The sequence below is a fragment of the Pyrgilauda ruficollis genome, unplaced genomic scaffold (genome assembly GCF_017590135.1).
Source record: "Pyrgilauda ruficollis isolate IOZ18807 unplaced genomic scaffold, ASM1759013v1 scaffold37, whole genome shotgun sequence".
Taxonomy (NCBI): Eukaryota; Metazoa; Chordata; class Aves; order Passeriformes; family Passeridae; genus Pyrgilauda; species Pyrgilauda ruficollis.
Genome location: NW_024525156.1, coordinates 16510168 through 16534020, shown reverse-complemented (window position 1 = coordinate 16534020; position 23853 = coordinate 16510168). Strand labels below are relative to the sequence as shown.

Genomic DNA, 23853 nt, shown 5'->3' with positions numbered 1-23853 from the left:
CTAAATGAATTAATGTACCAGAAGGGAAGATATGGCACTTATTTAGCAGACATCCATACATCCACACAGCGAGCTGGCTTTCCAGAACTGGTTTGTAATTGCTCCTGTGTTGAGTCACTTCCTCCTCCCCAGGCCGTAAGCGTCGCGCGTCACCTGATGTTCGTCACTGACCCACGGGTGAGTGACACTCGCCCACGGCTCCGTCATGATTGATTAAACAGGATTGGGCCTGTTTAATGCGGAGAAAAGAGGACTGAGAGGGGATCTTATTTAATGCATATAAATATTCCCCAAGGCAGAGCCAAGAGGACGGTGTTTTTGGTGGTGCCCAGCGGCAGGAGGGGAGCAGCGGCCATAACCTAAAGCACAAGTAGCCCCAGCTCAACACGAGGAAGAACTTCTTCACGCTGAGTGGCAGAGCACTGGGACCAGCTGCCCAGGAAGGCCGTGGACTCTCCTGTGGAGAGATTCCAAACCCCACCTAGGTGCGTTCCTGTGTCACCTGCTCCAGGTGACTCTGCCTTGCCAGGGGGATTGGCCTGGACGCTCCCCAGAGCCCCCTTCCAAGCCCAAACACCCAGGGGGGAGCGCGGGGCGGGCCGGGCGCTCGGGGCGTGCCCGGAAGCGGAGGCGGAAGCGGCGCTCGGCTCTCGGTGCGGAAGCGGCGGCGGAGGCCGCGCTTTGGGTTCCGCGGGCGGCGGGACAGGGGCGCTGCGCCACCGGCAGCCGGGCCCGCTCCCCGCGCCACTCTTCTCCCGCTCCCTCCCCTCGCCGCTCCGCCATGGCGGGCAACTCCGGCAACCTGCAGGTACGGCGACGCCGGCCCTGCCCGGCGCGGGGCGGACCCGGCAAGCGGCGGCGGGCGGGAGGCGGCGCCAGGAAGGAGCGGGGCCGGGGGTGTCCCGGGCCGGGGCGCGGGCGGAGCCGGGGCACGGGGAGCGCGAACGCCCCCTGCTCAGCGGGCCGGGGGCAGCGCAGCCGAGGGGGCGTGGGGGGCGCTCGGTGGCAGAACCCGCGGGGTCGGCCCTCAAAGCCCCGGGCGTGGGACCCTGCGGAGGGGTCCCGGGAAGGGGTCCCGGGGGCACGGCCCTGCGGGACGCGGGCAGCGGGGCCCAGCGCCCGCCCGGGAAGCGCTGGTGGTGCTTCTGCTCTGGACGCGTGGTTCGGCTCGTGTTGTAAGGCTGCTGGTGGCTGTAGGCAGCTCCTGCCTGCTCGGCTGTTCCGCTTGCGTTAACCCTCGGCTCCGCGGCTGTAATCGGGGCTGCGGCTGGCCGGCAAGAAAGACCCCGAAGTGAAATAAGCGCGTTCCAAACAGCCCTTTTTGCTCTTCGGCTGTTTGAACCGTGATCATTTTTGTATGCCTTGTTTACACTGGCAGTGTGATGTTTGCATTGGCAAAGCTAGAGGAGATGTTACAGGGTTTATGATAAGAAGAATGACACCTCTTTAAGCTGACATTCTTTCCTTGGGTGATGTTCATGAAACTGTAAACCCATGGCCTGGTAAAACATAGTGTTTGTGCCTCAGGGGGTTAGAGCTGGTCATCTATGCCCAAGTTCATACAACTTTCTAATAATGTTTTCTGTTTGATAGCAGTGGTGTTCTTCACAGTAACAGGCTAAGATGCAGCTGATGTAAGGAATTATTAGAGCTGAGAATCTAATAGCCAGGTAATAGTCTTTGGCTGTTTACAAAGAGAGTGTATAGCAAAACCAGGCAATACGTGATGCAGACTTTTGCCTATTTCAGAGGAGCAGGTCTGTGGCATGCCCTGTTTTCTCACAGTTCTGTTTTAGCAGGTGATCTTTGCCATTTATTCTTTGGAATTAATGTCACGTGTATCACTGTCTTTGTTGTACTGGATCCAGGCGGTTGCCCTGGATATTGGGCAATAATACAGTTACTGGGCTGCCCTGTGGTAATTTAAGTCACTGACAGGATTTAAGAACTTTAATATGAAAATAACTTTTGGGGGGTTAATTTTTGCTCTGTTGCTGTATTTGAATGGTGCACAGAGGTGAGTAAGGGAGCCAGCATGAGACGGGCAGCAAAGAGGCAGCTGTCAATTCATACCTGGGAAAGTGCTCTTGAGCTCCCAGCCTCTCCATAAAGGAAAGACTGGATCTGTTCCGAAAAAACAAATGCTTACAGTGCTCCAGCACTTGCCACAACAGAGCCAAAGTCTGTTTAATTGGTTCATTGTCTTTAAATACTTTTGATTTCAAGTAAGTCTGTTAAGATGATCTTTGCTTCCAAGACAGCAACACAAAGCGATAGAATGCAGTATTTTGGTGTTTCTTTCATGGCTATTGTTTACTAGCTTTGTTCTGCCTGAAACAGAGCAGGCTGTAGGTAGCGGCAAGAGTATCTCTACTGGAATATCTAATGGAAGCTCCTTGCTGCAGTTCAAACTCTTAACCTTGCTCCCTGACATTACATAACCATCCTGAGCCATACTAGCAATGCTTAGGAAAGGGAACCACATGGGAAAAAATAGATGAGGAACTATGGAATACTTAGTTGGTGTTGGTTAACTCTGGCTGACTACTTATTTTCAACTTACATGAACTGATGGTCAAAATGACAGTTTTAATTGTCTGGAAGTGGTATGGACATTCCAGGAAGGAAAGTGTAATAAAAAGTAATAAGCACTTACAAGCAAGCAACGGAATAGTGGTGATACAATAAATCCACAGGGCAGTGTGTGCAGTATAGTGGCTTAGATCTCAGTCAGATTTATTTGAAACTAGCTGAACAAATAAAGTAAAAATGCATTCATAGCTTCTCATAGAACTCTTTGATGCTTGAGATTTGGGTATGTTCTCTGTCTGTTTTGGGGGTTTTTTTTCTCCTCTCCCACTGGAGTGATAATTAAAATTTCTCACTAGAATATCAAGAATCTAAATCCTCCTAGAGAAGCTACGCAACTCATCTTTGAAGATGTCTCCAAGCATAATGTTTGAAGAGTGGTAGTGCTAGTTTCAGTGATTGTAATCAAGTACTTCCTGCATTGACTTTGCTGTTTACAGGGTTTAGTGATGTCATCAGTCATAGAATCATAGAATTGTTTAGGCTGGAAAAGATTGAGTCCAGCCATTAACCCAGCACTGTCAGGTGCACCCCTAAACCACGCCTTAAGCAGCATATCTGTGTCATAGTTCAAAGTTTCTGTGTCTGTGATAAAAAACCCCCAAGCCTTATAACGGATTTCCAAATCTTTCCATGAGAAAGTGCAAGAGATTGGTAAGACAGCCTGCATAGTAGTAGCAGTAGTAGTTCCAGCTTAGTACACAGAAACTTGTTCTTCTCACTTGTACTTTTTTGTGCGCTAGTAAATTTCAGCAGTTTGTAAATTCTGCTGTTCACGAAAGGGTGGAAATGTTGTGTCTTGTACAAAACACCACCTATGACAATCAATTGCCTCCAGCTTTGAGGGGGTAAATGTTGAGGAGCAGAAAAACTGGCCATCAGAGAACAGTAACAGCTTAAATGGTCTCTGATCATGGAAAATGCTCTTGTGCAGCAATTAATTATTTGTTTGTGTTACAGAAAGCAATAGACCTTGCTAGCAAGGCAGCACAAGAAGATAAAGCAGGAAACTATGAGGAAGCCTTCCGCTTGTACCAACATGCCGTGCAGTATTTTCTCCATGTTGTTAAATGTAAGTGTGATGTGTTGGATGATTAAGTAGAGTTTAGTTGTCAGATTGCACAAGAGAAATCTCTTATGTTGACATCAGTATTTAAATTTTTGCTCTCATCAACAGTTGATAGTTGCTAATTGTAGTTTGACTGAGGTCATGTATTTTGCAGCTTTTACCTTTACTGTGTTGTGTGCTTGCTCCATTCTTGTAAGAAATTAGATTATTTTTTACTTGTGTTTTGTTTTAGGTTTTTTTAAGACAGGAGGCAGGTGTTTGCTGTCTCTCCTCTGGACTTTTGTAGCAGTGTTTCAAGCTGGCCACTGCACGAGGAAATATGACAATAAGTACAGGGATCCCTGTATTTCTGTTGTGCTGAAAACCATGTTACACATGAAGTCTTTGCTGTTTCTGCAGAGCGCTTTTTGCTCCTTTAATTCATGCTGCTTGCCCTTCTAAAGCCTCTCTGCTGACATTTTTTGCTCCTTAATGTCATAGTCTTGCTGTTTATCTTGGCCGAGAAAATGTATGAGATGGACTTGTATGTAACAATTTTTCTTCAGTTTCCATATTCTCATTATGCCTTTTCACACTTCTGTGTACCTTTTGTGCCACATTTGGTGTTTGTATGCAAGAAGTGGGCTTTCTTAATGTGGGTACAGCCCTAATGTAAGTGGGCTAGGGTTGCTTGCCTGACAAAAGTATACTTACAGATCTTCATAATTTGAAAACAAAATAGTTTTCTTTATAGTCCGTTATTAGGAAAATCTGTGTGTTTATCACTTCTTGTCCATTTAAATCTTACAGACTTTCTCAGAATATCACTTTCTATGCTTTTAACTATATTGATGTACTTTTGGAAACTTAGCTCAAAAATCTGACATATGAAATTCTGATTGTTGGTTTGAAATACTGTAATAGTGATTATGAGAACAGCATGGCTGTTGAAACACAGAGTTCTTTCAGTTGTTTTATGTAATGTTTCTTTATCTTTTAAAATTAGCAGGCTGTGGAAGAATCAAGTATGATTCTAAATAAAAATTGCCTAGCACAAGCAGCTTCTTGATTAGCTATTTTAGAAAAGCAGTTATTGAGGCAATGTCTAGCAGCTTGAAAGGCTGACAGAAAAGCTTCCAGTGCTGTTGTCCTTAATCCTGTAGAGTCAAATTTTAAGCCAAGGTAATGTTCAGGTGAATATTTGATTTCTGTTACATGTTGACATCCTTCTGGTCAGTTCTTTCCAAGGTATAGTGGAAAAATAAGTAGTTGAGATGTTTGGTTATGTTGTGAGCCCTGAGAGAGGTATATTGATAAGAGATAAAGGAGACAGATCTTTAGTCTTGTTTTTTGAGTGATGCACATGTGTTTTGCTGTTAACAAAGAATTGTTTCTCTTCAAACATTTAGATGAAGCACAGGGTGATAAAGCAAAACAAAGCATTAGAGCAAAATGTACAGAATACTTGGACCGAGCAGAAAAGCTGAAAGAATATCTGAAAAAGAGAGAAAAAACTGCACCAAAACCAGTTAAAGAATCTGGTCCTGCTGAAGGAAAAGGGTATGTTTTTGGAGAAGGTAAAGCAAAATACTTCCTGAACTCATCTTATTCTAAACTTCAACTATTCAAAGATCAATTTCACTTGTGTTTCTGAAATGCTTCAGATGATTACTAATGCTACAGTGGGCTAATAAAAATAACTTGAATTACAATCACAAGCATTTCTGTGCTTGTTTACTGAAATGTGAACATTTGCATAGGAAATTAACTGAAGAATGAAAGCTGCTTCAGACTAACAGCTGAATCCAATGATTATTGGATTTAATGGCAAGGAGCCTGATGGCCTTCAAAGGCTTTCTGCATTTAAATACTTAGTAACTACAAAGTAATTTCAGACTGGTGATTACTGGGGTTACTCAGTTTGATCTGTCTCACACGTGATAAGAGATGAAAAGCCCTATGTAGGGTAAAGTTCTGTAAGGTGGACTGAATCCTTCCAATGTGTTGCTGCTGCCTGTTCCTTCCTCTGCTTTCCTTCTGTTGGATTTGTTTCTCACTTTGCATATGAGAGAGTTGAACAAGCTGAGCCACCAAAACAAGCCCAGCCTCTTTTGCATTTGCTACTTCCTTTATGGGGATAGGAAAGAGGAAGGATTCAGGATTGTGCCTTCTGGTGGGACTGCCCTTTCTAGGAGTCCTAAACAGCTGAAGTTGCTCAGTTGTCTCTTAAAACTTCACCTGATTTTCAGTCTTTTTCAATGTCTGCTCATCAGCCTTATTTTTTGAGCTGTACCGTCTTCTGCTTATTTATAATAGAAGGAAATGGTAATACCACGAAGGCTAGGTGTATTTTCATGACCTCCACTCCAGTTGTTCCCTCTTTAGTCTCTTTTCCTTTAACTTCCACTTTCCTTTGCTCTGATGAGAATTTCATAGTACTAGATGGAATTGACCAAGTCCTGTTGTAAGCCCAGATAGAGGGGAAGTGCCAATGTCTACAAACAAACCATTCCAGCACCTCTGTGTTGCTGGATATAAGGGCTGTGTTTCCTAAAAGCTGTCTCAAAGCACATAGAAGTGTGTTAAGAGGGCTCAGACCTATAAGAGGAAGTTGAAATGGCAAAGGAGGGTGAATTGGAAAGAAATCATAGAAAAATGTACTTCTGCTTTCCTACAGTCATGTAAACCTTTAGAGGTCTGGAAGCATCTCAATGTTTATTTAATTCCGCAGCCTGATGGGTTTTCTGCTCTTTGCGTTCTGATTTTTATGCTAAGACAGAAGTCTCTCTTATTGTATTTCAACATTTTGTTTCCTAATCAGGAATGACAGTGATGGGGAAGGGGAATCAGAGGACCCTGAAAAAAAGAAGCTACAGAATCAACTTCAAGGTAATTTGAAGCATCCTTTTCTTTAAATAGGGATTACTTATATTTTTGCGATCTAAATTTTATGGATCTGTAAGTGGCTCAGCTGGTATGTAATCTTCAGGTGCAAATGCATAGTCTTTATGGAAGTAAAAGGACTTGTGTGCCATGAACTTACATAGTCACTATATTGAAATGCATCTCCTGCACCCTGTGCTTCGTGTTAAAATTGTATCACCTATCAAGCTAGCATTTTCCAACAGAAGTTGCACAATCCCAGGTAGCTATTGGCTAAACTGATTTACTGGGGTTTTTTTTACTCTGAAGTGCACTAGCATGTTACCTAGAGGCTAAGGAAATGATGATACAAATACATCGTGTAAGCAGGACTGTTTTCACAAAAAGACTGGTATTCATGTTCAGGAGTAAGAAATATGGATTCTTGCCCATTTATAATAACAGGCAGCACTTTCTTATCTGCAGTGATGATGCTGTCCCAGTTCAGTAGCATAGTTTGGGTTTTTGCACTCAAATACAGAACACAGTCAGTGAAGCAATGTATAGCAGCTACCAGCAGTTTGGTGTGCAGTAAAAAGGAGGCTTTTTGATATTTTTCCCTTTAATAATGAAGAACTGTTCAGAACTTCCCTACCAGAAGGTGCTTATGGATCTGAAGAAACCTCATTGTTCTCCTATTTTTGACTGTAACAAAGATCAAATGCATTTACCAGATCTTGTGCCTGTGTAATTTCAGGAGCTGTTGTATCACCATTGGAAACTGTGCTGTGCTTTTTCTACTTCTCTGCACGTTACTTGATCCTATGCACAGTTATAAGAAACAGTTTCCTGATTTTTTAAAAGTGCCAGAAAATTGATGAGCCTTGAATTCCTATCCTGTCTCTCACTATTCAAACTTCATTTCTTCCCACATGAATCTGACCTCAGATAGCAGAAGTAGTGGCTAGGATTACAAGATCTAATATTATAGTCTAATAACCTATTATTACCTGAGTTCCAGGTTTTCCCATCTAGAAGTAGTTGAGACAAAATTTTTAGCATGCCAGACTAACCAATCTGAAGAGAAGGCTGAATTACAAGCTCAGTTGGCTGAACTCATTGACTGAGGAGGATGAGACTTGGTGCAAAACTTTGAATGTGCCTTGACTAAGAAAATACTTCTGCAGCTAAGCAGGATCCACATAACCTTTATGATGCTTCTAGCCCTAGCTCTCAAACCTCTTTTCCATTAGATGATCCATTTGTTTGCTGCATGTCTGGAGATAACAACAAGTTACTTCATCTGCTGGAGAATATTAAAAATTCCTGAGCTAGTGCAGCTACATTGTTTAAAAGGAAATTTCAAATTTTTTGGGAAGTGCAGTGGTGGTTTAGTTATGAGGTGGTGCCAGGACTTCCCATAATTCACAAATGTTCTAGTTATCCATGGTTTATTTTGATGAAAAAATGTGACCGATATCTGTAAAAATAACACCCATTTGACTAATGGAATTCAGTGTTCCTATCATCTTAGAAATACCTTGTTTTTATTCAGTACAGACATGGGTGTATATTTCTTTTTTCACCAAATGGAATTTATTGTAATTGTGAAAAGATACATACATCACTACCTTAGACAATCTTTTCTTACAGGAGCAATTGTTATGGAGCGACCAAATGTCAAATGGAGTGATGTTGCTGGCCTCGAAGGTGCCAAAGAGGCACTTAAAGAAGCAGTCATCCTTCCCATTAAATTTCCACACCTGTTTACAGGTCAGGATTACAGCATTTATTTACTATTGTCCAATCAAGACTGGCACTGGGACCTGTGAAGTGTGTTGTGCCAATGTATCACAGACTCAAGAGATCTCTTAACAAAGAGATTTTGATAGATCTGACAGAAGTTTCATGGGTAGATGTGGAAAACTTCTGAGCACCCTACAGGAGGATACTCAGAAAATAGTATTTTGAAAATTGCTGGTTTGTCTCTTGCAGGCAAGAGAACACCCTGGAGAGGGATTCTTCTATTTGGACCACCAGGAACAGGAAAGTCTTATTTAGCAAAAGCTGTGGCAACAGAAGCAAACAACTCTACCTTCTTCTCAGTATCTTCATCTGACCTTGTCTCAAAATGGTTAGGTGAAAGTGAAAAGTAAGTTGGAGTTGCCAGAGGTCTGGGAAAACATTGTCGAGAGGAAATTATTATAGAGATAATTTGCCATAAAGAATTTAAGAGAATGGTCTTGTCTTTTTAAAAACCAACTATAGGTGTTTCTATGCTTCATGCTGCAGTGCCATGTAAAGATACCATTATATGCTGCATTTTGAGAAACTTTTCAGTGCTCAGAAAGATTTTTTGGGAGCACCACAGAGCTCATACATTTGTTACTGCATGATGTATGAAGAAGACCAGGAAGCCAGAAGACCATGAGTGACATGGCTGCAGTCTAGAAGTCCAGGAATTTGTCTATCTAGTCTTCCAAAAGAGATTTCCTGAATTAATAAAAAGCTCTGGGTTTACAGGGAAAGGATTTTCATATCATGATAAGCGTACTTGTCATAACCATGATTTAATAGTTTGAAGTGTGGGACAACTGAGCAACACTATTTAAAGCTGATAGAATGAGAAAGAAAGGCTAATAGATAAAGTGTTTGAAGTGAGGTTTTTTTTCCCCTGAAAGCTGGAAACCTTAAGCTGCTTTTCTTCTGTTGCAAAATGAATACAGGACTGGAGACTAGCTTGGCATTAGATTTTATGCTTGACTTCATTTGAGACTATTGCCTGAGATTTAGTGCTGTAATATGAAGAATTTCCCAGTGTGTTCCTATTTATTTTTCTTTTTTAAACTAGTAAAGTGTGTTCATGAGAGATGTCTAGGAGTATATGGGGTTTGTTTTAGGTTGTCTTGTTTATTTGATTTGAAACCAATATTCCTTGTCATACAAAAATTATTTAGTAAGTAAAGTTGTACTTAAAGTAAAGATACATGTTATTTCTTACAAAATCTCTAGAATTAATTTGAGTTAGAAATGTTTAGAGAAAGATTCAAAAGAAAAAAACTTTCTAAATTGATGGTTTTGTATAGTCCATTTATATAGGCTGTCATGTAGAAGTGTAAACTGAAAAGAGGCTTTATTTTGAGAAATCATCCCTGGAACACTAATTTTTTTTTCATTATGCTGGGTTCTTTCGTTCAGTGTAATTCTGAGTCATGGATTGGAAGAATGTTGTTTCTTTGAGTAGCTTTATGTCAATGCTTTTTCCCCCTTGCTTTCTTTAAAGGAAATGATGTATCACAATCTGAAGTTATGTGTTTCTGCTGTTGTAATTATTAATATAGCTTAAGCTGTTTCCTTCTTTAAGATTAGTGAAAAACTTGTTCCAGCTTGCCAGAGAAAACAAACCTTCTATCATCTTCATTGATGAGATAGATTCCCTCTGTGGGTCAAGAAGTGAAAATGAAAGCGAGGCTGCTAGACGGATAAAAACAGAATTTCTAGTCCAGATGCAAGGTAAGTTTATTTGGTTTTCAAAATCAGACAGAGAAATTAAGGCATATATTTTTAAGTGTAACTTGCATTAGAATACTAAAAATATCTGCGGTTCCATCCCATTAAATTTTGATGGCTTTTTAAAACAATCTATGTTTACCATCTAAACTGTGAAATTATTTCTACCCTAATACAGGGGTTGGTGTTGACAATGAAGGAATCTTGGTCTTAGGAGCAACAAACATACCCTGGGTTTTGGATTCTGCTATCAGGAGAAGGTATGATGGCACTTCTTTTCATGGTGTGCAATTCACAACTGGTGTGAGCCTTCAGCCAGAGAGTGCTTAAGGTGTTCATCCAGCTCATGTTTGCAGAAGTGCTTGATGTTCTGTAACTCAGTTCCATGAGGTAGACTTAGCTAAACTGATAGCCACTTGCCTCTTTAGAGAGAAGTAGGTTATTCAGTCCTGTAGTTTATCTGATTTCTTGGTTAGATGATTATGCTTGAAGAAATGAGTTTTCTGCTTGCTTTTTGGTTTTCTGGGGACTTAGGGGACAAGCTAGAAAATACACACCTCAGAAGGGCAAGAGAGGGTAGAGCTTTCCTTTTCAGCTGTTAACAAACTGGTGAGTAGCTTGAGTTTTTTAATGGAAGTGTAACCTTATGGAGAAATGCCATGTTTTTCTACTGGTCGGGCTTAACTTGTAATTTTTTAACTGCGGTTTTGCAGATAAAGGACTTTTGCAGATACAGGACTGCCTGTACCTGATTATTTGGATCTTTCTCTGAGCTGCAGAGCAAGCAGAGGACAGATACAGTTATGTGACAAACAGGATTATGTTGTGATGAGGACACAGCTTGGATAGTGGCCATTTTTGTTGACTAAAGAATCATTGATTTTTTTTTTTTTTTGTGACTGACACTGACTTTTATTTATATACTGAATTCAAGCTGACCATACTTCAGTTTGATTTGGGGTTGGACCAGGTCACCTCCAGATGTCATTTCTCATCTGCATGACTCTAGAGTTGCATAAGCCAGATTTAAAAGGTGTTGCTGAGAATTTCAAGTCATTCTTGCAATTCCAGCTTTGGCTGGGATCCACAGTAAAAGACACACATAGACCTGATCGAATGTGTTCAGAAGGGGGCCATGAAAATGATCAGGACACCTTTCTTCTGAAGGCAGGTTATGAGAGTGGGGCTGTTCAGCTTGGAGAAGAGAAGGATCCAGAGAGACCTTATTGTGGCTTTTCAGTATATAAAGGGAACTTACTGGAAGGGTGGAGAGATGTTCCGTGGTTTTTTTCCCAGGCTTGTAATGCCAGGACAAGGGGCAATTGTTCAAACTGAAAGAGGATGGGTTTTGATTGGGCATAAGGAAGAAATTTTTTATGATGAGGTTGGTGAGACACTGGCACAGGTTGCCCAGAGAAGCTGTGGATCATTGGAAGTGTTCAAAGCCAGGCTGGATGGGGTTTTGAGTAAGCTGGTCTAGGGGAAGGTCTCCCTGCCTGTGGCAGGGATTGCAATTAGACGATCTTCAAGGTCTCTCTCGACCCGAACTGTTTTCTCATTCTCAGCAACATGAAAGAGAAATTCCCTAGCTCTTGCCCACAAGACTTAAAGGAATTTGTACAACAAAGGCTGTAATAAAATTAATTTTTCATGGATTTGAGGCACTTTGTCACGTATATCAGGTTTATTGTGTTTAGCAGAATTTGGAGTTGCTCTTACTTTGTTGGTAAGAGGTATCTCCACTCTGCGACCAGATGCTGCTTCAAAGGAGGAACTGCTGTTACCAATATTGAGAATGACTTCAGATTTACTTCCATGTATGGTGTTTTCTTAATTTAGTTGGAGACTGTAGAAAGTTGTTGCATAAACTTGTTATCAAGCAGTTTTTTCTTTGAGTGTGAAATCTGTTCAAATACACTTTAACACTTAAAGACTTCTTCCTCTCAGTTTTTTTTCTTTTAAGACTCAAACTGTGCTGGAAAAATGTCAGTCTGGAGAGAAGGATTTTGTAATGGAAAGGAAGCAGTTGTTACATTCTGGATATTAGCTTGTACTAACTAAAGTATTATTTATGTGAAAAGGTTGCTGAATATTTGCATCAGATGTTTTTTTAAAGGTTTGTTGTACTGAAACTGCTTTCTAATATTTCTAGAAGCAAGCTCATTTGCATGAACTCTTTCCACTGTGCACCTGCATGAGTTGGCATCTTGGGAGCTTTGTTTTTGTCTTTTTTAAACCAGGTTTGAGAAGCGTATTTATATTCCTTTACCTGAAGACCACGCCAGGGCTGCAATGTTCAAACTTCACCTTGGGTCAACTCCAAATGACCTAAAAGACTCAGATTATCGAGAGCTTGGGAAGAGAACTGATGGCTATTCTGGTGCAGATATAAGCATCATTGTCCGTGATGCACTGATGCAGCCTGTTAGAAAAGTGCAATCAGCAACTCACTTTAAAAAAGTAAGTAGGAATCAAAATTTTTCAAGTTATTGCGCCTATGAGAACAGTCTTAATTTGAAAATTCCTTACAAATAAACTGAATTTGGTTTTGGGTAATACTGCATGCTTATGAATGTCCCTTATATTGGCTGGGGAGAGCTGTTCTTCCTTTCCCTCTACCCCCCCTAGTCCTGCCATAAGTCTGCTGGAGCTAATTTCTGAATATTCGTGCTCTGACTCTTTAATGTCTCTAGAGGGTGTTAAAAGCATTCAGTTTGCCGTTTAAATGGCAGTGTTACAGAAGTGCTTTTTTTATTTCAAGTTAAGTGGTTTTTAACATGCTGGGAAAAAAAAGTATCCCTCATCCACTTGAGAACAGATGGATTGTACTTAAGCACATTCTGTTTACTTGGCATATTTTTCAAACTGAAAAATTAAGGTTCTTGTAGAGTTCTGGTAGAAACATTGAATCAATTACAGTAGTAAAGATGCAACACAACTGAGCGAGGTCTGTGTTTCATTTACGCTGCTGAAATGTAAAAACCAGTTTACTTTTACATAGGTACACACCAAAGAGCCTATTCAAACTATATTGTTTGGCTTATCTTCCAGTTACTTCTACGTGCTATGTATCGACTTAAGTAACGTTTCTTCACAATATTTGAAGCTCAGAAACTTTGTCTGTACAAGAACCAATTGGCATTCTTTACCACCAGTCTAAATCCATTACATCTGGGAATGTCTTTCCCCTGGAGAATTTGCACAGATGGGCCTTGTTCAGTCAAATTTATTGTTCCTTGAAAACTATTAAACTCTTAAATGGAAAAAAAAGGAGTGATAGTATCAGTGGTATAAACAGAGGTTAAAATATATACAATGTGTATCAGTTGAATAAAATTTTATTTTGCTGTGTAGCATATTTTAAAGTAGACCCAGACTAAAGGTACTTTTTGTTAATATTTTTAGTGCAAAGTTTGATTTTTGCAAAAATTCATGGGTTTTGGGTGAAGGTGGGTCAGGATATTCTGCAGAGGTGCTAATTGCTGTAGAAGGAAGCCTTAATTTGTTGTTTCTTAAAAGAGCAAGTGTAGTAGGAAAAACTCCTTAGGTGTGGAGTACCATGCATGTTGTGTTGGCAGCAGTTCTTTGTCATCTCAGTTACAATTAGAGTTTCTTTACCAGCAACTCAACCTGACATAAAAGGGTTAAGGGCCCTGAACTGAACAGCTTCACTTGCTTTGAAGATAGGCTCCTTTTTTTCAATGTCGTTTCTTCCAATGAACTCATTCAGCTTAAGATTCAAAGAGAAAGACACACTTAAATCCAGTATGGTCCAGAATATGAGAGGGCAGGAAATTTAACTTCTGGGGACAACTCACAGTAACGATGTGATGTAAGCTGTATTTGTAGATAAATAAACAGTGACTTTGATATATCAAGGATTTTCTAGATGCTTCCTTCCCTTAAGCAGTGATGTCTGAAGTATTTATCTGTTGTTAACTTTATGTGACAATGGCATTTCTGGCTAAAGGGCTGTTAGCTTTTAGTGTTTAGTTCAAATTTGGAACAATCTGAGGCATGTTTCAGCTTGCCATGGAGCAATGAAATAACCTCAGTTATCACAGTTTGTGGAACAACTTCAAAAGCACTTCTTGCATCTGAACTATTTCTGCTTAAGAAAATTTTAAAAAGAAAGGAAAAACCCCACAACTGAACTACTCTGAACACTCTGACATGAGCCAGGTTGATTCCACTTGTATTGTTAATGCTTCGATTGGATGTGCTTTTGCATTTGTGTAAGCAAAATCTTAGCGTTATTATTTGTGTTATAACAGACGACTTGCCTCAGTTCAGCAGAGCTTTCCTCAGTTGTCAGTAATGAACTGTAAACCTTTCCTTGCCGTATGTGATAATGCAGGTTTGCCAGAGTGCATTTTGAATATTACAATCTGCTCCCCAGCATCTTGCTCTAAATAAATACAGCTTGGAGCAGCCAATCCAGTTCTGTCCATGGTCAGTTAGCGTGTTGTCCTCTAACCTCTGTGTATGCTCCGAGTTCCGTGGGTGTGCGGAGCTGCAGGTAACAGCGAGGGAAGGCAAAATCCTTGGTACCGGACAGTGTACTGCGCAAAGGGAACAAATGCACGGGGCAGCTTTTTTGGGGTCTGTCCGTCTGTCTGCGTGCGGAGGGGGAAGCTGTTTTGTTCTCCCGCTAGGTGGCGCTGTTTTCTACGGAGCGCTGCTCAGGTGGTGCCGGGAAAAGTGCTGGAAGCTTGGGAAGGCGGGATGTCAGAGGGAAAAGCACTGGGAAGCTTTTAGAGAGCTGTTAACTAGCGATGAATGACCTCCTAAAGTGACCAGGGACCAGGAAGGGTGGTCTTCACCAAGCAGATTTCCTGGCATGTCAGTTTTCCACAGAAATCCTCAGTCTCAAGAGGATGTGGCTTCTGGGATTTGACCTGATGTGAATTTAAGTATCTGGCTACAGCTGCATGTTTTCAAAGTGAACAATGGCAGTACACTTGTACAATTTCTCTTTCACAGGACGTGTGCTCCCAATAGGTAGGGCATCTGCATAAAATCAAGGGATGGTTTTTGCTTGGGGTGCTGTTCAGCTTCTGGTTTCTGTTTTCGAAATAATAACTCCCATAAACTGAGTGTTTTCTTATTTTTAGGTAAAAGGACCATCAGTGTCTAATCCAAATATGATGGTAGATTTATTGACCCCTTGCTCTCCAGGTGATCCTGAAGCCATAGAAATGACATGGATGGAGGTCCCAGGTGATAAATTACTGGAGCCTAGAGTTTCCATGGTAGGTATTCCTTGTAGCATTTCTCTCTTACTTTGGAGAACTCTGAAAACACTTTAAGATAAAGAGTCTTTTTCAGGACAATTGGATGAAATGTTTGTTTTCAGAAACCCTGGGCATACCAGATAACATTCGAATTCTCAACGTAAATCACTACAGTATGGCATGCTATGAAAAAGACAGCTATCTATCCCTGATAAGCATTTTTTATTCTTGTCTGCTGGCATGCAGCTGCCATCTTTTCATCCATAGACAGTTTCTCTTGCACTGTTCTTTCACTTGGCTTTTATTCATTCAAAACCTTTAGGGTTCCTGCACCATGATACACTTTCTTCTCATCACTGTGGCATTAATACTGAGAAGTGGAAAATTACATTCACTGTAAATTAGGAAATGATGTTCTATAGGTAGATATTGACCATGAAATAGATACAAGTATAAAACCAAAATGTAAGAAGATTTTGGATATAATGGTAGTTTAGGTTTAAATTTATTATAGGTGATACCACTCTTTCTGCTGTTTTCTTTGTGCATGTGAAAATACTTGGTTTGGCCTAGGGAATAAAATATCTAAGACAGTTTTCAATTTTAGATCACTGTTTAAGAAAAAAATAATTGCTGGACACTCATTCTGTATTTTTCCCCAAGAGCAGCAGAAGAAAGTTTTATATTTAAATACAAAGTTTGTGGGAAGCACTTAAACAAATCTGTGTTGCTGTAGTTTCCTGTGTGCAAAGGGCCCTGTAAGGAATGAAAGAAATCAATGTGATCATGGAGATCACAGGCAATGCTTTGAAAATAGAACCATCACTGTATTTCAGAAAAGAATTTCCTGTGTGTATTTGCATACTGAGGAAGCAGAAGAGGATTTATGCAGGTGCAGGCCTGCTCTAAAACTTCTCTCTGCATGGTCTAATTGGATTTTTAATCAGTCCTTCCTGGAATTAAAGACAGCAGTTCCTTGTGTGCTCCTAATGGTACCTGGGCTCTGATGCACTACAGGCAGATGTTTCAGTGCCCAAAATCACTTCTTGCCTTAAAACATAAGGCTTTAATTCTTTTTGAGGAAGGGTGCCTATGGTCTGATGAGACAAATGTCATGTGTGGAAAACCATTATACTAATTTTTGGATTTTACCCGTAATTTTATGGCAATATGAGGTGTTGGACATCTACTTTCTTCAGCTGCCCTTGGCTGGGAATTGATTCGTTTTCTTTACCCTTTTTATTCATAGTGTGTTTTAACTGCTGCTTTCAACTTCATAGACCTATGAATTTTTTTCTAAACTCCCATCTCCTAGCATCTAACTATTTATCTAGGAAATTTACTGAGTTGAAGAGACAGAAATTACCAGTCAGGAGCAGTAAAACTGCTAGAGATTAATCACAAACTGTTGTTCTACATTGCTGGACTGTGAAGAGTACATGGGAACATCTGATTATTTTCCACTTAATCTGCTGTAATTAATCATGGATTGAAAATAGCAACTGACCAAAAAAAACGTTCAGTACTTTTAAAAAAATAGATTAATAAAACTTGAATGGATGAGTGGCTTAAACCTAAACCTGAGGTTGTGATTTCGTTACTGGAAAACTCATTGACTGTTGTCTGCATTCAGAGGATTAAAAGGCTGCCTCTGTGCAAAAGTGTTCAGGCTTACTTGAAGTTTTGTGTTAATAGGAACTTTTTAATGATTTTTTTAATGCATATTTGTCCTGGTAGCAAAATTGCTAGCACTGGTACTATACTTGTTTCTGAAAACATGTTTGGTTTTTTTCTGACAGGCCGATATGCTCAGGTCGCTTGCTAGCACAAAACCAACAGTTAATGAACAGGACTTGGAGAAGTTAAAGAAGTTTACAGAAGACTTTGGTCAGGAAGGCTAAACCAAAGAGATGTGTGAAGTGTTAGAACCTTTTTTTTTTTTCTTTTTAAAGTATTCCTGTGTCTTTATTGATGGCACTTCAAATAAATGCCAATAAAATCACCCCTTTCTTACTTTGCAGAAGGAATAGAAGATACCTTTGCAAAGACCTGTAAGCTTTTGTATTGTATTGTTTTCCTCAGATGTCTATTAAATGTCTTCTATTGAAAAAATAATACAAAAATGCAATTTTAGGGTGAGACAGCAAAGTGATGTGGTAATGTCTAATAAATACTAGAAAGCTTTAAATTACTAGTTCCATATTAGGTAGTATATTAGACCTGGATACCAGTGAGTTTTAGGTTTTAACTTTACCTCCCAGTAAGGTCAAAAACCTTCTTAAGGGATGGGAGAGAACATATTTGTCAGGTGTTTTCAATATCAGTCAATCAGCATATGTATGAATTGCTCTCATTTCATTTAGGAAAATGTAACAAAATTTTCTAATCAAGCATGCTGCAAGTGTGGGTTTGCTGTTAAAGTAAGAAAGAAGACACTGTGAGGATAAGACTACATAGGCCAGTACTTTGATTAAATATTGATGGACCTGTTATTTGGCTTTTTTTTCTGCTATGCTGTGTTAAAATTTTGCCTTAAACAGCAAGCTTTTGTTTTTAACTCTTTACTAGCTGGTACACACTGTCACTATGCAACTTAACACAAGTTTGTTAAATGCAAGTAACTCAGAAGGTGTTTTGCTGGCTCTTCTTGGGGGGTTGTTTGGATTTGTTTTATTTGTTGTTTTGGTTTTTAAAATCTGGATTCTCTTCCTGGTGAAGCTTTGACTGAAATTAGAAAAAAGCATTAGTAATGTCCTCTAAGATCCCATGTGTTGAGGCTGGCAAGGTATATGTAGTCTTTGGAGAATGTCTGGGAAGTGTTTTGGGAAATAGCATACTTCACATGCAAGGAGATTAGAACAGATGTTTTAGCCACAGCCTTTCCAGTGATGATTTAACCCAGAACCCCACTGGTAACTGTAGCATATAGGTTACATCAATTTAGTGCTAAAACTGGGAGAGAAGGCTGGCAGTTTAGTATAGAAGTAGCACTTCCATTGCTCTTTTTCTGCAGAACTGCAAATGGAGATGTGCCTGAATGTAACTTAAAACACTACAGCATCAGCATTGAGTTTGTGCCTTGTAAGTTTGCACTGGCTGTAGATATGAAACACCATAGAATATCTAGAATACTCTTCCATTATCATTGTACAACTCTATCCTGCAAATGTTTTGTTTAACTTGCATTAAAAGAAATTTGCACATTTTAGGTGTATATGTTCTATGTACATATGCACAAATATGATCATCTTTTGATGGGGCTTGGTTTCTTCTATGTACATATTTTGTGTACTTTATAAATCATAGGATGGGTGACATTTTCTGTACTTTAATGAAGTAAAATGTTGTAGTACAACATCAGTTATGTTATTTGAGTATTTCTTCAATGTTATGTTCAAGTTTTTACTCTTTATTGTCTTCTTAGACTTTTGTTTCTGTGTTTAACAGCCAAACAAAATAGTTAAATATTCTTTGATCTGCAAGGTGCTGGGCTTTTTTTTACTAACATGATGAAGCATTTTTTCCAAAATCCTTCAGTTACACAGCTTTACCTTTGTCTTACATTAGAATGTGTAAATGTGAATCAGTGGGTTGCAAATCTTTCTGACAGCTTTTGTGGGGATGGCAGGAGAGGGAGTGGTGAGGGCAGGAATTCCAGCATAGGTATAACTAACTATGGTTAGTAAACTTAATCCTTATTGCAACAAGATCTCGTTTGTAGTTTTCTCTTGTGAGCACTTCAGAAGTGAGCCACATACTAGCGTGGCTGTCCTTCAGAGGTTTGAAGCCACTGTCTGAAGTATCTATCTCTTGACATTTTGAAAAATGAGAGTCCTTACTGCAATCCTGCAATCTTAAAATTCTCAGGAACATTTTGTTTTTTGGTTTATTTTTTCCTTTTTGTGGTAAGCTGATTTGTCTTACGGGCTTCCATATGCTTAACTGTATAATCTTGTATCTTTAATGCAAAAGAAAAATATACTGTATGTTTTAAATTTACATCTTGCTGCTTGCTCAGATGACATCTGTAACAGAACCTTTACTATTTGATGTTGAAAGTTGTTTTTAGAAATATTCCAAATAAACTTTGCTGCTTAGAATTGCAGCTACAAGGGCAACTTTTTGGTTTGCTTCTTTGTAAAATTATGATAAATTAATATATATATCACTGAGCGTCCTAGCCAAGTTATCCGTAGCAGATGACAGCCTAACGAGGGAGCATGCAAAATCACTTTTTAGTTTTCAGTGTTAATTTAAAATACTCTAAATCAAAGAATTTGTGAAAGGTTGTATATGCTTTGAATAATGAAAAGCTCTGTAAATACTGGACAAATTAGTTGTACATTTTTAAGAGGTCTGATCTTTGGCTGGTTAGCTTACAAATTGTTTTCATACCTTCTGGTGTTACTGCTTACTCTGACTGCAGTATGAAAAAATGTCATTTCCCTTCCTGTGTGTAAAATAATTTTTCAGTTAAATCACTTCTATATGTGCTTATGTCCTTCACAGATGGTTTCTTCACAGTGACATTGACTTTTGGATTTCCTACCATTTGTGGTCTGTCTCTTGATGTACATACTTACAGGGTTAAAATAGCTCAGTAAATCAACTTATATTTTTTCCTGGATTCCCTGACTGACATCAAGTTCCAGAGTAGTTTGATTTATGTGTTGCCTTTTTGTTCTTGTCTAGCATAACAAAAGCATACAAATCTTTTCATGCTTCCATAAATCTCTTAAGTTTTTCATTTGGTTTGGTTTTTCAAGTCTGCTGGTCTTTGAATATACTCATATGCTTTTGTTTTAACTAGTGGAGCAGAACAAGTGTAGCTGAGGGAGATACTCTGGAATTGGCTTTTTTCATGTTCCTGCCTGTCAGAATTTGCTCTTTTTGTCAACTGAAGCAAAGAGGCTGCTGAATATTCTCTGGTCAGGTGTTTTGATCTACTTTTGGTGTTTATTTAGCATTAATAAGAACATTCCACATTTTTTGTTGTTCTTCAGAGGATTATCTTAACAGGAAGCTATTTAATATGTTGAATATGTTGAAATATGCAGGAACATCTTCATTTTGCTGTTTACTCTTTCGTTCCTCCAGAATGACAAGCTTGTTTCAAGATTGGCTTCCATACATGTTTTTGGTCTTAACCAGATTCACCCTAGTAATCATGGTTGACTTAAAGCCATTCCTGTAACTTACGTAAACTATTGCAAGAACTCAGTGGACTGTTTGTTTCATACTGTGCTGCTATTCCAGCAGATAATTAATTCTTATCAAAACATTGTTTCTTTTATTCTTGAGCAGTCAGCTTTTGTTGTAGCTCTTGTGGTGTAGCTTCAGTGCTTACCCCTTCAAATTTTCTTTAGGTTTTTATTAACATACTAATCTAGGGATTTTATTCCACAAATCCTCTGTCGTCATAATTAGCTACGTAAAAACTCTTTTAATTGGTCGTTCATCCTCTGTCCTGGCATTTGTGTAGTGACAGCCCAGGTATTAGATAAGATTGTCCTGTTTTTATCTTTTGGTCCCTGTGACCTAATTAGAATTCTTCCTCTCCCTCCCTACTTCTACATGCACACACACCCTTCTGATGGGAGCTTTTCTATTAGGTCGATGGTTTGTGACATTTTCTGTTTACTCGCCTTTGCAGCCTTCCTACCTGAGAGGCTCCAACTTGATGAATAAATACTCAAGGATACTTCTTCCCTTTGTCATATCCCAAGTTCCCAAGACACTGGATTTCCATCCATCCATGCCGTCTGTGCATGGTACCTGCCACATGTACAATCTGCCAGTCTTTTGCAGAAATACTTGACATTTTTGGACTCATTCAGCTGAACTTCTCAACCAGTAGTCATGGAAACACAGTAGAATGTCCTATCTACATCATAGCAGGAGCTAGGTTCCCTTCTAAATAGGCTTTGGTTGTGTTTTGAGACATCTCCAGGAAATAAGTCACTGACACATGACACAGGCCTGATGTTGATAATGCAGCTAGAGTTTTCTTTCCTGCTTGGTGACCTATTATCAGGCACTGTAACATGAATTGGCAGGACTTGCTTTTGCTTGCCCTCGCTCCTCCTCTGCTGCCTCAACTCATTTAAATCCAAGCTATTCAAGGCAGGGACTTTGCTTTCAAACATGCTCAGTGTCACATGCATTCTGTCAACTATAAACAGTAATTTCCTCTGACTCACTCTGTTGTTGGCCTGATGACCATCCACAGGTAATTTGTTACAAAAATCTCAGCTGGAGTAGTTGCCTTCTGCTCCATGTCTCAGCAGTAGCGAGTCAGCTAGGCAAGGGGCTGGGAAAGTGGCTATAAATATCACCATCTCATTCAGGAAATACAGCGGCAAATGGGGACTGTTAGTTGCAGCTGTGACTTAGGCTCTGGCAGAGCCAGGTGAATTGTTTGCCCAGTAGAAAGTTAGGAAAATATTAAAACCATATCAATGCAAATTATCATTTCTTCTTCCTCTTCTCCTTGAAGGCTAGAGCATGGGCTCTAGCAGGGAGGCTCTGACCTATCAAGACTTCTGCTTTATGCAAGATTTTAGGAAGATCTGGAAAAATTAGCTGATTACTGTTTTCAAATGTCCCATTTAAGTTGCTAGTTGAAATGCTCATGCTCTTGCCTGACTGAGCATGAGCTCATTTAAAGTTTTAATGATGTTTTAATTAATTAATTAATCACAGCTATTAGTTGCTCCATAGACAACTGAACAGCAAAGAAATTATTACTGTTTTAATCTTTATACCTGCTCTTGTTTTGCTGTAGACTGGTATGTTTGTGTCCTGCCTTGCCCTGTCACTATAATTTTAAAATGTTTTCTTTTTTGTTGTTGTTTTTCTTACCTGCCCAAAAAGCTCATGCCCACGATGCACGTGTCCCCTTCCAGTGTGGGAGCAAGCAGGGCACTGTGCCTGCCTGACAGCAAAGCTGGTTTAGCTGCAGCATAGCCCAAGTTTCCACAGGAGCCACAGGACCTGCTGACAGAGCCTAAACCTTTCTGTCCACCCTTCGTCTTCTCTGCCCCTTCACCAGCTTCAAGACAGAAGGGGTGCCCCTGTAAAAGACACTGCCAGACTCACTCGTGGGGCACACGTGCACACCCGTACATAGGAGCGCCGGTGACAAACACCTCACAGACACGCGGGGTCCTGTGTGACCACCCACCCACCCAGGGCACGCCAGGGAGGTGCTAAAAAGTTACCTCCATCCAGCACCTGGAGTGCTGCGAGGTTCCTGCACATTGCAGCTTTAGGTGGGCTCAGTCCAGCTGGGAACAAATGTGCTGGAGCATTTGTGGGGTTTCTATGGGGCAGTGGAACATAGTGTTGTTCATCCTGAGCAGCCTGAGGCTCTACATGGGATAAATGAATCCACAGAAGTACGTGTAGGGTTTGTGCTTCAGATCCCCTGGAGCTGGCGCAGGCTGGAAGTTGACTGGTGAACAAGGGCAGCGATGCTGACACTCAGGGCTCCTATGGGGTTTTGTCCTAGTTGTCAGCTGTGTAAAATGGTTTCCACAAGCTTTGAGGCTATTTGGCTTATTCTCTTGGGCCTTTTTTTGTGTAAAATGTGCTCGCTTCACTGCAGTACATACTGGAAATGCATGATGCTTCTTACAAGAAGAAAAATGTTTTGATGGGAATTTTCCTTTGATGTGAATGTTAATTGGCAATTTTTGCCTGCCTCTCCTGTTGCTTTTGACCAATTTTCTGGGCGTTTTGTTGTTTTTTTTTTTTTTTAATTTTGGTTTCTTTCTTTTTTTTTGTCTTACTTACCCTCTGTCCTTCACACCATTTTTTTTTCCTTTCTCAAAAAGAAGATAAAGCACTGATTTCTTTTTAAATCCTATTTCAAAGCTCTTTATGTTCCGATATTTCTCCAGTGTTTATAGCAAAGCAAGTTTATATCCAACAAAGCAGAAGCTGACAGAGTGTCTCTGATTTCTGTTTTTCCCTTCAAAGCAGCAGGCCCATCTGTACACGCTGTCCTTTCCCGGGCTGACAGGAGGAAGGCAATGTGCTGTGCTGTTGTTACAGGACGGAGACACACTTGGAGGACCACAAGCAACTCTAATGTACTTGGTAGCAGTGCAAGGGGAAGGAATGGTTGAATTGCTTGTGTTCAGCAACCTGTTTTGTACCTGTTTTTGGGGTTAGAGGGGGAAAAGAGAGCTATGTACAAGACATCTTCTAAATTTCTCTTGCGTAGCAGCAGCTTCTCTGCAGTGTGTGCCAAGTTAAATTAGCAGGGACTGATGGTAAGGGCAGAGGTTGTGTAATTTCATTCAAGAAATAAACATCATCCTCTTGCCAGTGCTGTCAATATCCTGTGTGTTACCTGGAACTGGAAACAGACTTAATTCATGTTAAAAGATTGAGCAAACAAAGTTGTCTGAATGGCTTTGACAGAGAACCTGGCATGAACCTGGAGGAGGTAATTTCAGTTCTTCCAGTATTTTTAAGAGTGCAGCTATAAAGCAAAGAGCAATGGGAGCCCACGATGCTGTCCCACGCAGCAACGTGGGGTAGGGCAAGCAGCTCCAGAAACAAGAGTTGTCAGTGAGAGGCACAAATAAGACCTGGGCAGCAATG

At 40.2% G+C, this 23853-nt stretch overlaps 1 protein-coding gene across 2 annotated transcripts; it reads left to right on the top strand.

The window, feature by feature from the left end:
• The first annotated feature begins 637 nt into the window (after window positions 1-637).
• On the top strand, window positions 638-23853 carry VPS4B (vacuolar protein sorting 4 homolog B). 2 transcript variants are annotated; one of them, XM_041475892.1, is made up of 11 exons: window positions 638-808; window positions 3550-3661; window positions 5047-5197; window positions 6459-6526; window positions 8153-8272; window positions 8495-8651; window positions 9864-10012; window positions 10188-10269; window positions 12250-12469; window positions 15124-15261; window positions 23224-23853. In XM_041475892.1, the coding sequence occupies exons 1-11, from the start codon at window positions 782-784 to the stop codon at window positions 23416-23418; spliced, it is 1419 nt and encodes a 472-aa protein (XP_041331826.1). In that variant the 5' UTR covers window positions 638-781; the 3' UTR covers window positions 23419-23853. The 2 variants fall into 2 exon arrangements, with proteins under 2 accessions (XP_041331826.1, XP_041331827.1); XM_041475893.1 differs by lacking the exon at window positions 23224-23853 and adding an exon at window positions 17043-19361.

Excerpts from the sequence above, each read along its gene's own strand:
- VPS4B (XM_041475892.1), top strand. The coding sequence starts at position 782 with ATGGCGGGCAACTCCGGCAACCTGCAG. Across the intron at positions 6,527-8,152 it reads GCTACAGAATCAACTTCAAG|GAGCAATTGTTATGGAGCGA; the intron begins GTAATTTGAAGC and ends CTTTTCTTACAG. Across the intron at positions 15,262-23,223 it reads TGGAGCCTAGAGTTTCCATG|CAGCAGGCCCATCTGTACAC; the intron begins GTAGGTATTCCT and ends TTCCCTTCAAAG.